General features: G+C 42.9%; 3 protein-coding genes across 4 annotated transcripts; all 3 read left to right on the top strand.

Moving 5' to 3' along the window:
- Positions 1-830: 830 nt before the first annotated feature.
- LOC6498916 (organic cation transporter-like protein) lies at positions 831-4,014 on the top strand. The gene has a single exon (XM_001955644.4). It carries the CDS (start codon positions 1,283-1,285, stop codon positions 2,987-2,989), a length of 1,707 nt encoding a protein of 568 aa, XP_001955680.1. The 5' UTR covers positions 831-1,282; the 3' UTR covers positions 2,990-4,014.
- Positions 4,015-4,566: 552 nt separating this feature from the next.
- On the top strand, positions 4,567-6,775 carry LOC6498917 (organic cation transporter protein). The gene has a single exon (XM_001955643.3). It carries the CDS (start codon positions 4,943-4,945, stop codon positions 6,593-6,595), a length of 1,653 nt encoding a protein of 550 aa, XP_001955679.1. The 5' UTR covers positions 4,567-4,942; the 3' UTR covers positions 6,596-6,775.
- Positions 6,776-9,067: 2,292 nt separating this feature from the next.
- Positions 9,068-11,209, top strand: LOC6498918 (putative flavin-containing monoamine oxidase AofH). Of its 2 annotated transcripts, XM_032456396.2 has the most exons (4): positions 9,068-9,548; positions 9,609-9,791; positions 10,062-10,932; positions 10,995-11,209. In XM_032456396.2, the coding sequence occupies exons 1-3, from the start codon at positions 9,169-9,171 to the stop codon at positions 10,930-10,932; spliced, it is 1,434 nt and encodes a 477-aa protein (XP_032312287.1). In that variant the 5' UTR covers positions 9,068-9,168; the 3' UTR covers positions 10,995-11,209. The 2 variants fall into 2 exon arrangements, with proteins under 2 accessions (XP_032312287.1, XP_001955678.1); XM_001955642.3 differs by having other exon boundaries at positions 9,069-9,548; positions 10,062-10,996.
- The last annotated feature ends 1,716 nt before the right edge of the window (positions 11,210-12,925 follow it).

Here is a 12,925-nt window from a genome sequence, read left to right as displayed (position 1 = left end):
AGTATTTTTATAACCCTTATTTTTAGGTAATTAATTATAGAGGATACGGGAAGTGAGACCATGCAGGCTTTGGTATCGTATGATTTTCTGCCTTTGATTTTCGCCTACCAATTAAGTTCAATTAATCAGGGTTTTCTACCCTAACAGAGGGTACGGGTCTTATTGTTAATAAAATTTAGACAAAATGTAAAGTATACAGGAATATAGAAAAATATAAAATATATAAGTTAAAAAAAAGAAAAACAACTTCTTAGCGTTTAAATTTTTAACCTACAGTACTTAGTTTTAGGGAATACAATCTTCGGCTTAAGAAATGTTTGCCTTTTTTTAATTTTTTTGAACATAAATCGTACGACGACTGGCTTAATTGTTTGTTTGAGCGCGTCTCAATTGAAAGAGAGTTTTTAAACGACTTGAGTGATCGCCTGATTGGCGAAAGTCCATACATTTCTCATACCATGATTTTCCACCCAAGAGCCTAAGAATGGTAAACTGCCAGTTGGCTGTAATTTGTTACCAGCAATATGGCCTGCCGGCTTAAGGGTGGCTTTGTCTACTACCAATTTTACACTCACCCACGGGTTTCACTCCAAGAACCGAGGAGAGAGTCACTGGCAATAGGTGCCATTAGAGAGTGCGGCCTGCAGCCGGCATTTGTTGTTGTTCTCTTGCTTATTTCTTATTTACTTTTTTTTTTTTTTTGCGAACATAAACATATCCGAGTATCTGAGAGAGCCCGATATACAGCCATGAGATACATATGGTATACAGCCAAAAGGCCATAAGTGTTTGTTGGCCCTGCATTTCCCACTCCCCAGCACATCAGTCACTCGGCTGGCTCAGTCATTTGAGTTCTGCTGCCCGACTGTGACGCACCGTTCTAGCTCTTTGCGGTTATCCAGTTGTCGGTGCCGGTTTTTTTGGACTTTTTATCGCCGTGTTCCGTTTCGGCTTGCCTGCTTCCCCTTTGGCCAAAATTCATAAAATTGGGCAACACGTGTTGCGCCATAATTACCGCAGAAGAGAGCCTTCTGTGCGTGCGGTTCGCGGGTCTGGGGGTACAAAGTACACGTCACCGGCGCGCGGGGCAGTCCTCTCTCTGGTTCTCGAAGACTTCGGCTGTCGACGGTCGAGCTGGTCGACATCACGAGATAGTGCCAAAAAATTTGTGATTCATTAGCCGGTGCGGGCTCAAAAACATCGGTCGTTCGGGAAACAGCTGCTCGGAAAGTATCTGTATCTGTATCTTAATCTGCAACGCGGCAAAGAATCTGACTTACAAATGGGCTACGATGAGGCAATCCTCAAGCTGGGCGACTTTGGTCGCTACCAGAAGATCATCTACATCCTCATCTGCCTGACCTCCATTCCAGTGGCATTTCACAAGCTGGCCGGGGTCTTCCTCTTAGCCAAGCCGGAGTTCCGCTGTCTCCTGCCCTTTGAGGAGCAGAACGCCACCTACGAGCTGTCCCCCAACTTGTGGAACCTATCCTATCCCCAGGGGGAAGTGTGCGAGTACTACGATGTGGGGTATACCCAGGAGTACCTCACTGGCAGCATTCCCCGGAGCAGCAACCAGACGACTGGGTGCTCCCGCTACGTTTACGACCAGAGCAAGTACCTCAACAGCGCCGTCACGGAGTGGAATCTGGTGTGCGGACGTGGCTTCCTGGCCGCCTTCAGTGACTCACTTTTCATGCTGGGCGTCCTCCTTGGAAGCATTGTGTTTGGCCAGCTGAGCGATAAGTACGGACGCAAGCCCATCCTCTTCGCCTCGCTGGTCATCCAAGTCCTGTTCGGAGTCCTGGCCGGAGTGGCGCCAGAATACTTTACGTACACGACGGCGCGTGTGATGGTGGGGGCCACCACCTCGGGCGTGTTCCTTGTCGCCTACGTCATTGCCATGGAAATGGTCGGTCCTGCCAAGCGCCTGTATGCCGGCATTTTCGTGATGATGTTCTTTTCGGTGGGCTTCATGTTGACGGCGGCGTTTGCCTACTTTGTGCATGACTGGCGGTGGCTACAGATTGCCTTGACCCTGCCGGGTCTCCTCTTCATGTGCTACTATTGGATCATTCCGGAGTCTGCCCGCTGGCTGCTCTCCAAGGGCCGGAAAGACTGTGCTATCGCCAATATGCAGAAGGCGGCTCGCTTCAACAAGGTGGAAATCAGCAACGAGGAGTTGGGTGCACTTCTGGACGAGGGCGAGACCGAAGAGGACAAGGCCAGGCAGAAGCTGGAGGATCAGGAGAGGAACGATGGTCCACCGCCCTCGGTGTGGGACCTCTTCTGCTATCCGAATCTTCGGCGCAAGACGCTACTCATCTTCCTGGACTGGCTGGTGTGCAGTGGCGTCTACTACGGACTCTCTTGGAACACCAACAACCTTGGAGGCAACGTGCTGCTCAACTTTGTGATATCCGGAGCCGTGGAGATACCAGCCTACATCTTCTTGTTGCTGACCCTTAACCGCTGGGGCAGACGGTCCATACAGTGCGGATCTCTGAGCTTGGCAGGACTCAGTCTGCTGGCCACTGTAGTCGTCCCGGAGAACATGCACACCCTAGTTGTGTGCTTCGCCATGCTGGGTAAACTGGCCATCACGGCCTCCTACGGAACTGTTTACATTTTCTCAGCCGAGCAGTTCCCTACGGTGGTCAGAAATGTGGCTCTGGGAGCAGCTTCAATGGTGGCCCGAATCAGTAGCATGCTGGCGCCGTTCCTCAACTATCTGGCCACCATTTGGACACCACTGCCGCTGCTTATCTGTGGATCCCTTTCCCTGGCTGCGGGACTACTGTCGCTGCTCCTCCCAGAGACGCACAACAAGCCCATGCTGGAGACCATTGCCGATGGGGAGCGCTTTGGCAAGAAGACCAAGGGCGAGGTCTATCTGGAATCGGGCCAAGAGCTGAAAACCACACCGGAAACACAACCTCTCAATGGACCCAACGAAAACGGAACCAAAGCCAATGGCCAAAAGTTTTAGGAATGATCTCAAGGTCTAAGATCACTTGATATTTTTCCTAAAAGAAAAACGTTGGTACGGGGCATTTAAGATAGAAGAAGGACCAAGTATTACATATATCATTTCTGAAATCTCACAATTTACCAAAAACAAAAAAAGTATAAGAAACAAAGACAAAGGAAATGAAGAGTAGGTAGCATCAAATAGACCACATTTATATTAGCATTTAGCCAAGAAGCAGTAGCCTCGTAAGAGGAAAAAATTTCAAAGGAATAGGGGTGACTGCACCTTCAGGAAATATCTGGAAAATGATCGAAACGGATATCCCATCCATGACGCTGCATAATGAATTCCTACATTTACTTAATTAATAATATTTACAATCATATTCCATTGAAATGTTGAAATAAAATCTATTATATTTCCAGCGAAGAAATCGGAAGAAGCCTCCATCTTCTGTTTTTGTTTTTTGTTGACCTTTTTAAACCCGGACGGGCTGTCTGCCGGAATACGAAACGTGTTTCCGCTGTGTTTATTTTCGGTGTAGCTTCGTTATCAGCTTTGAAAAACACGAGACTGACATTAAACAATTGGACCCGCGCTAAATTCTAATCACGAGATTCCGCCAAATAAAAGGCATGATAATAGCGAGTATAAAAATATAATTTGGCAAGAAAATTATAAAAATATTTGCACTTGGCGACTGTCGAAAATTTGCATATTTCACGGCGATCAGAGCCATCTGAACTTGAACTCATTAGGTGGATGTAATCGAAAAGTGGGTCGTCTATTTCTAGTGCACTGTTACACTGCCACAATTTGCTGGTTGGTTGTAGTTCACATTCAAACGAGCTTGTAAATGTTCGAAGATAACAAACGGATGTTCAGTCAAGAGAAGGCAGCCTAAAAGAGAACTCATTCGATTAGAAGAGTGTTTATTGAATAAATAAGGCGTACATATACAGGGGACAGTTTTATAGTAAACATACAGTTGAGGTCAACATTTTAATATCAGTGGAGTATTTGTTAAAAATAAAAGATTATACAGAAAGGTTTAAGGTTTTTGCATCAGATTTTAAGAAAATATTGAAAGAGATATCTATACTTATGAGTATGATGGTAAGTTGTTTAGGGGCTTACCTCGTAAAATTTTTGTGATATTATTAGTATTATTTTTTTTATAAAATCAATTATAGTTCCCTAGACTGTTTGATATAAGAGAGGTGATTTCGATTTACCTGCAGATAGAGTGGAATTTGGAATCAGACCACATTTAGCAGACTTTGTTGCTATTATGGTCAGGAACCATCCACTACTGTTGGCTTATTTCTGAACATCGTATGATGTTCGAAGAGCTGCCAGCTGCCTTTTCTAGTCCCCCCTTCCACTCCTACTCTATTCCTTTTCCATCCCTATTCCCTATTCGAGTGGAAAGTTGCAGATTGCATTTCCTTTGGCGGATCGGTGATCAATAGATTGGTCACAGGGTGGAAACAGGCCCAAGCCAGCCGGAGAGCTCTGCTCCAGAGACACATACACTGGCGACGGAAACGCTCACACAGACGGAGATAAACGCTCACGTTTTTGGGGTTCTTCAGAACGAACAGCGACGACTGCTCTTTGTGTTTTAGTCTGAGACTGAAGCAACACCCGAGTGGTTGATCGCGCACTCCGACATTATTATCGGAATCGAGAGGCCGAAATTCACAGATTCGTTTGGATCTGCATCTGGTGGATGCAGGTGGTGGGCGTGGAATTATTAGCCCTGGCTCCGAATTCAACCAGATTTTGTTGCACAATCGGAAACGAGTCCGACCAGGTGCACTAGGCGTATACGCAACGTGCTAATAAGTAGCTCATACGTCACGGAGGCGCGACCATTGAACCACACGCCAGTTATCGTACGACACCCGACGGTTGACAACTTCAGTGTGTGACAAAATCTTTTTGTGAGACACCTGCTAGTCGTAGAATATGGGCTACGACGACGTCATCACCCACCTGGGTGAATTCGGACGCTATCAGAAGCGTATCTACTACCTTCTCTGCCTGCCGGCCATTGTATGCGCCTTCCACAAGCTGGCCGGGGTGTTCCTGCTGGCCAAGCCGGACTTCCGCTGCGCCCTGCCCTTCGAGGAAAGCAACAGCTCCTATGAGTTGGCCCCGAACCTGTGGAATCTCTCATACCCCCAGGGCGAGGTCTGCGAGATCTACGATGTGGAGTACAGTGAGGCCTACTTGAACGGCAGCATTCCCAGGAGCAGCAACCAGACCAGGAGCTGTTCTGCCTACATCTACGATCGGAGCAAGTACCTCAATAGTGCCGTCACAGAGTGGGACATGGTGTGCAATCGGAGTCTTCTGAGTGCCACCAGTGACTCGCTTTTCATGCTGGGCGTCCTTCTCGGCAGCTTCATCTTTGGCCAGATGTCCGACAAGCTGGGCAGGAAGCCCACCTTTTTCGCCTCCCTGGTTATCCAGCTGATCTTTGGCATCCTGGCGGCAGTGGCTCCGGAATACTTTAGCTACACCATTGCCCGGATGATTGTGGGTGCCACTACCTCGGGCGTTTTCCTCGTAGCCTATGTAATCGCCCTGGAGATGGTGGGATCTTCGTATCGCCTCTTCGCCGGCGTGGCCATGCAAATGTTCTTTTCCGTGGGTTTCATGCTGACTGCTGGATTTGCCTACTTCATCCATGATTGGCGTTGGCTCCAAATCGCCCTGACCCTACCGGGTCTTCTCTTCATCTGCTATTACTGGATAGTCCCTGAATCGGCTCGCTGGCTCTTGCTGAAAGGCCGAAAGGACGAGGCCTTTGTGATAATCGATAAGGCAGCCAAGGAGAATCGAGTGGAGATACCAAACGCGATCTACGAGCAGCTGGTGGACGAGGTGGCCGAAAAGAAGAAGCAGGACGAGCTCACAGCCTCTCAGCCGGCAGCCACAGTGTTTGATCTCCTCCGTTACCCGAATCTACGCCGGAAGACTCTTCTCATCTTTTTCGACTGGTTTGTGAACAGTGGTGTTTACTACGGACTGTCCTGGAACACAAACAACCTGGGTGGCAATCAGCTGGTTAACTTTATGATCTCGGGGGCCGTGGAGATACCCGGGTATGTGCTGCTCCTCTTTACCCTGAATCGTTGGGGTCGTCGCTCCATTTTGTGCGGAACTATGCTGATAGCAGGGGTCAGCCTTCTGGCCACGATCTTTGTGCCCAGCGACATGAACTGGCTTATCATAGCCTTGGCCATGATTGGCAAGCTGACCATCACCTCCTCCTATGGAACTATCTACATCTTCTCGGCGGAGCAGTTCCCGACTGTGGTGAGAAATGTGGGCTTGGGTGCCTCCTCCATGATAGCTCGAGTGGGTGGCATTCTGGCGCCCTATCTGAAGCTCCTCGGCGAGATCTGGCGTCCCCTTCCACTGATCATCTGCGGAGCCCTCTCTCTTATCGCCGGGCTACTGTCGCTCCTACTGCCCGAAACACTGAACAAACCGATGCCAGAGACCATCGAGGATGGTGAGAATTTCGGCAAGAAAACCTCTAAGACCCCACAGACTGCCGAGGAGGGAGTCAACCAGGAGCTTCGGGGGATGCTCAGTGAAAAATCTAGCTAATTGATGGCCAGACAGTGTGGAGACGGATGGAATCAATTGGTTCGCGACATACGAATTTAAGCATTCTGGACATTTTCATTCCTCCATTAATTCATTCCATTGTAATCGTGTTCTCAACTTTGTTTACCTTTACAAACAATAAAATAACATAAATTGAAAACAATAAAATCTAAACGAAAATTGCGTTGTGTTTTGCTTTGAATCAACGACCTGTGGCTCGGTACATTGAATATTGAGAAGCTTTCGTCTCTGAGGCATTAATAAAAAAATTAGGTCTAAACGGTCGACGAGCTTGATAAGGAAAAGTTAATTTAATCGCTTTGAGTGCAAGCTCCGGTTGCATTTGCCCAGATAGTCTGTCTGGCCTGGGCACCATATGTTTCCAATCTCAACTTTGTTCCAATTATAGTTAACTAGAGTATAATGGTCTTGTAATTTTTTTCGATAAAGGAGACTACGTTCGCCAATGTCATTGATAAGAAGTTCGAGCCAAGATACCAGATGTCATATGGCAACAGTCCTGACTCGCTATAATTAAATGGAGTGTATTTATTTAAAAAAGTAAAGCTTGCACAAGCTGTTGACGATCCAAGATCAACAGAACCAAAAAAAAAGGGTACGGCTTTCCCAGAGTAAATGTTTTTTATTGGTAAATTGCATAGGTGTTTCACAATGTATCTTAAGAAAACATAAAAATACAATATAAACCCAAGCCTAGACTACACAATAAATGTTCTTGGAGGGACATTAAAAAATCATGGATTTGTAAATTATGAGGAAACTATTAATAGGTTTCATAAATGTTCTTATCAGAATGATAAAGTTTTATAATCAGGTACGTAATGTGATTCGATTTTGATGGAACTGATTGCGATGGTTTGAAGTGGTTTTACCAATTTTGGGTGATATGAACTGAAAATGATATAAACCAAAAACAAAATTTATTTGTTTTTTAATGATTGGATTAAAGTAAAATTCATTACGAACTTACAACAAAATATTTGATTGCCAGATGCCAGAAGCTAGTGATGAACAATTAAATTCTTACTTATATTCAATAATTGAATTAATTAATCAAATATCCATTAAGTCACTTTATTTATTATCACTTTATCACTTTAATTACACTGTGCGACAAAAAAAAAAAAACGAAATACACTTGGGAAACGAGATAGTGTAGGTTGTTAATCTGGTCGAAGAGAACTCAAAAATATTTTTTTTATATTTTTGGAACCCTCCAATTTTTTTTTATTTAAAAAAAACCCTTTTTTCGGGACTTTTTTGCGCTTAAAAATTCCTGAACGCGTTATTTTCAACCGATTTCAAAATTTTCGGTGTTTTTCAATAGTTAAATGTTGTAGCTTTTGAAAAAAAAATATATCTTCGATTTTGTTGAACAAAAAGGACAAAATTTTTACACCTGAAACTAAAGTTTTCGACTTTTATTCGTGTTTTTTGGATTTTGATGCCAGTTTTTCGGTAAAACTTACTAAAATTCTGTCATGTTTGCCACATATCAATGTTGTCTTATTCATTCTGAATAAAACGAGACAAATTTCATCAAAAAATAATGCAAATTGGTGAAGTTATAACGCTTTTCCCAAAAAAAGTCAACTCAACCTAGCGGGCGCTTCGGAGGAACAATGTGTATAAAAATAAGAGTATATTGCTTTCTTCTGACAAAAAGTTTGTCATTTATGCCACATATTAATATTGTCTCAATAATACTGAATAGAACGAGACAAATTTCATTAAAAAATAATACAAATTGTTGAAGTTATAACGCTTTTCCCAAAAAAAGTCAATAAAACCATGGGAGCACTATAAGAAGAAGAGCATATTCCTGACTTATACACACAGGTACTCCGGAGCGCACGCAAGGTTGAGTTGACTTTTTTTGGGAAAAGCGTTATAACTTCACCAATTTTCATTATTTTTTGATGAAATTTGTCTCGTTTTATTCAGAATGAATAAGACAACATTGATATGTGGCAAACATGACAGAATTTTAGTAAGTTTTACCGAAAAACTGGCATCAAAATCCAAAAAACACGAATAAAAGTCGAAAACTTTAGTTTCAGGTGTAAAAATTTTGTCCTTTTTGTTCAACAAAATCGAAGATATATTTTTTTTTCAAAAGCTACAACATTTAACTATTGAAAAACACCGAAAATTTTGAAATCGGTTGAAAATAACGCGTTCAGGAATTTTTAAGCGCAAAAAAGTCCCGAAAAACGGTTTTTTTTAAATAAAAAAAAATTGGAGGGTTCCAAAAATATAAAAAAAATATTTTTGAGTTCTCTTCGACCAGATTAACAACCTACACTATCTCGTTTCACAAGTGTTTTTTCACTGTCGCACCGTGTTATTAATCATTATTTTTACAATGCGAATCAGTCGACCACAAGCTGCCAAAAAGTATGCTATATTTTTGTTCTCTGCAAATGTGTGAATCTCAAACTGTGCTATTCTTGTCAAACTATTTTGTCAAACTATTTCCCTTTTTTGGAAATATTTGATAAAATGGTACACAAAATTGTTCAATTTCGTTACGGCTTAGAAAATAGGCTCAAATGGATCTGCCCTTTGGTAATCAGACTCCTGAATTAGATGTTCTTATTGTAGGCGCCGGCCTGTCCGGCCTATCCTCAGCCGTAAAGATCCTGGCCAAGGAGAGCACCCTAAGGCTCCGTGTTATCGAAAGTAACGAAACTCTTGGCGGTCAGCTGGGCGAGAATGGCGTTCGGTTCATTGATAGCGAGCAACAGGACATGTTGTCCTTTCTGAATCTTGTCCAGCTCAATCCTCGCCAGCGGAGGAGTGACAGCAGCAGCCTGAAAAGGTGCTGGGATCTAGATCGAGGATTAACTTCCCTGCCGGCCAAATTTGAGCTCAATAGATACATCAATATGCTGGAGTTAAGAATGTCTAAATTTCGCTCTAAGCGTTTTAAGTAGGATAGTTTCGAATCCTTTTTGAATATATTTACTTTCAATTTTCAAAAATATTTCAGTCTTCGCGAACGTGTTGCCAATATGGAACATCATATTTGCCAACATTTGTATTTCAGCAAGTCCCGAAATTTTATGCTCAATCTTGTGGAAATTGTTTGCGGTGTACCAGCCAGCGAGGTGGACTACGATGTCTTCATGTCCATTTGCAGCTCCTGTGGGGGTTTAAACATGTTGATTGATTTGTAAGTAGTACTAGTGTTTAACTTTTTATTTATAGTTCAAGTTCTAGATCATCTGATTATACAATATATGGCTTATTTCATCCAACAATTACTAGACCCAAAAAAATTGTTTAATTGTATTGCGAAACACAAACCACTTTTAAATGAGATATTTTTTGTATTCGTTCTAGATTTACGAAACGTTTAAAACTTTGTAACAAAACTCTAAAAAATTATACATTATCTTATTAGAGCAACTAAAAATATATAAATAATAAATGTCTCCCTTAGCTATTGTAACTATCCAAGCAGCTTCTTTGAAATCTCCACGCAGCAGCTCATTCAAAGTATTTTGGATAAGATGCACTTTACGGGCATTACTTTGAACTGCAAGGCTGTGAAAGTGGAGCACTTCAAGAACTATGTTCAGGTGACGGACGACGAGGGCTACAAGTTTACAGCGGAGGCTGTGATCCTGGCCATACCCTGGAACAAAGTGCAGAAGCTGGAGTTTGTGCCGCCCATACCAAAGGCGTTTCTGCCACCCCCTGCCCCGAAAGGACGACAAAAGCCCCATCGAGTGATTAGTCAGTTCCATTTGGGATATGGGAAGTCTTTCTGGGCGGATTTGGGCTACTCGGGCAACTTCCTCAACACGCAGCCTATGGTCAGTGGCCACGAGAGCCGGATGTCCACCATTTGCGGCTACATGCTGCACTCCCCCGACGAGCAGGACGAAGCCCTGGAGACGGTGATCAATCTGCTGGCCACGGAATTCGGGGAGGACATGCGCAGGCCTCTTGAGTGCCACTGCTTCACGGATGAGCTGAACGTGGCGCTCCACAAACCGCAGATTAAGCCCTGGCTCCGCATTATCTGGTCCAGTTCCTCGGCGGTCGGCACCAGCTATCGCAGCCTCATGGGCGGAGCGGTGCAGAGTGGCGTCCGGGCGGCTGTAAACGCACTTTTTGTGGTGCGACCGCAGGTGGTGAGCTGGAAGGACATGCTCGACGATCGGGAGAAGGGGTCCGGTGAAAGGGCTTCCACCGGGATACTCACCGGACTGTTCAGCCGCCTCAATCTTTACAACGTTACTTTCTACAGCTTTTTCGTGCTCGGACTCATCTGGCTACTAAACTTGGGCTACTCACGAGCTACTTAGGTACCTTTAACATCCCCTGACTGCCTATCTTTTGAAATTAAAGTGTTGGTTTTTATGCGCAGAATCCGCACGGTGACCTTGTCTGGGGATTAGTACAAGTTCCAGGCTTAGTCTGGGCTCAGGTCGAGTGCTCATTTAATTTACTCGCCACAAGAGTTTAGCACCGCCTAGAATTCCTACGAAATTATGCACAATTCTCAGTTCATTTCGTGGGCAATCATTCACTTAAGGTTCGCCAACGCCAAATGGGACACTTAAATTGAGCTGTCTTTATAAAAATGAATTATCGTTCAAAAGGTTTCCATAGAGTCTGTGGAGAAAGATACTTTTAGAAAAATATGTATATTTTTAAATAACGCTTGAAAGCAGACTTAAATCTTTCTTTGACAAAGTATATCATAGCACAAAGTACTTTAAGCAATTATGGAAATGAGTTGTATTATTAGATTGGTGCTTGTTGGGGTGGCCAATTGATTGACGTTGTGGGTGGAAAGTGAAAGCGCTTAGAAAAGATAATCTAAAAGTAATATATACCCATTAATAGCTTCACGTGCGTTTTCGAAACAATAGCAAGAAGTGGAAAATAAAAGCCAGGAACCCAACCCATTTCAACGGCAATCGAATTGTCAATGGAAAGTCACGCCCATGTGCATCACAACATGCGAGCCAAGTTAACAGCATACAGCCCTAATTACGCTAAAAGTCTATACAAAAAACAGTTAATACGGAGAATTTCACAGATGCGGGTTTAATAGACGGAATAGAATGCGCATTCTAGAGAGACAGGAAGATTGCATGCCTGGGAACTGAATACGGAATTAATTGAAATTAGAATAGGCTAAAAATAAGAGAATATCATAATTGGAATATGGGGAATTGAATTCCCAGCCATCACCCCACCCACTCTTCAATGTCAATCTCTATTTTTCACCGCAGGGTTACTGGTTACGATATCTCTCGGATTGCGCCCATTGACGTCGATTGATTCATTGAGTTCAATTGGTCTTAGCCAGAGTTGAGGACTCTCGATGTTCCTCTGATAAGGGAGGTTAACCTTAATCGGATCACCAGGTAAGGTCATTGCTTAGCAATCTGGTTCGACTCTGGGAGATTTCTAGTTCTAGTTTGTTTCAATCTGCTTAGATTTTAAACCCTATTCCTAGATTCATTCATAAACAAGTGGTGGCCGAAGAGAGAAGCGAAAATTATGAGACAGCAAATTTTTCAATATATTCTTCATACGAAAATCCCATTCAGAAAATGTTCTCTCTTAATTTTTTTAACAGACTGTTCAGCGTTTAACTCGAAACAGAACAAAAATGTAAACAATACTCGGATATCACCAAGCCAAGGGGGAACATTGTAATGAAATTCAGAGACAACCGAATTTAATGGCCTGCCAATGTAAATTTAGTTGTAAATCAAAAGGTTCGGATACTCTCAGACAGACACTGGCGAGTGTAATGGAAGGGATTGAGTTGGAAATGGGTATAGCCATATGTTCGAGTACTCATTGAAATGTGTTCTTGCTGTTTGACGCATTTATAATGAGGAGGCTACCGCGCGAGAAGCCTAAAAATATTTACTATATACTCTGCACTGTCTAATGCGCACATCTTAGGGTATTAATGCATTTCAATAAAAAACAAAAAAAAAACAATAGAACGTTTATTTATATAGCAAAAATTAATTACTTGGAAAATATGGATGTATTTTAAATGAATTTTTTAAATAAATATAAAAATGCGTAATATAATCAAATTAAATTGTAAATGAAGCAATAAACAATTAAACCAGAATAGCAGAAATAACTTAATAAATAATTTGTTTTGGCTTCATACAGGAAGTTAACAATCTGAAATTAACTATCTGGAATTTTAACCAGAATCGCGTTGGTGATAATAACTTAAATAGCACATATATTTGGTAATTGTTCTGTATTCGAATGATCCATTTAGTTCAAGTATGCTCGCTCGTCAAACTAGAGTGTTTG

Source organism: Drosophila ananassae, chromosome 2L (genome assembly GCF_017639315.1).
Source record: "Drosophila ananassae strain 14024-0371.13 chromosome 2L, ASM1763931v2, whole genome shotgun sequence".
NCBI classification, from domain to species: Eukaryota; Metazoa; Arthropoda; class Insecta; order Diptera; family Drosophilidae; genus Drosophila; species Drosophila ananassae.
This window is presented reverse-complemented; position numbering and strand designations above follow the sequence as displayed.

Excerpts from the sequence above, each read along its gene's own strand:
- LOC6498918 (XM_032456396.2), top strand. The coding sequence starts at position 9,169 with ATGGATCTGCCCTTTGGTAATCAGACTCCTGAATTAGATGTTCTTATT. Across the intron at positions 9,549-9,608 it reads TTTCGCTCTAAGCGTTTTAA|TCTTCGCGAACGTGTTGCCA; the intron begins GTAGGATAGTTT and ends AAAATATTTCAG. Across the intron at positions 9,792-10,061 it reads TTAAACATGTTGATTGATTT|CTATTGTAACTATCCAAGCA; the intron begins GTAAGTAGTACT and ends TGTCTCCCTTAG.
- LOC6498916 (XM_001955644.4), top strand. The coding sequence starts at position 1,283 with ATGGGCTACGATGAGGCAATCCTCAAGCTGGGCGACTTTGGTCGCTAC.
- LOC6498917 (XM_001955643.3), top strand. The coding sequence starts at position 4,943 with ATGGGCTACGACGACGTCATCACCCACCTGGGTGAATTCGGACGCTAT.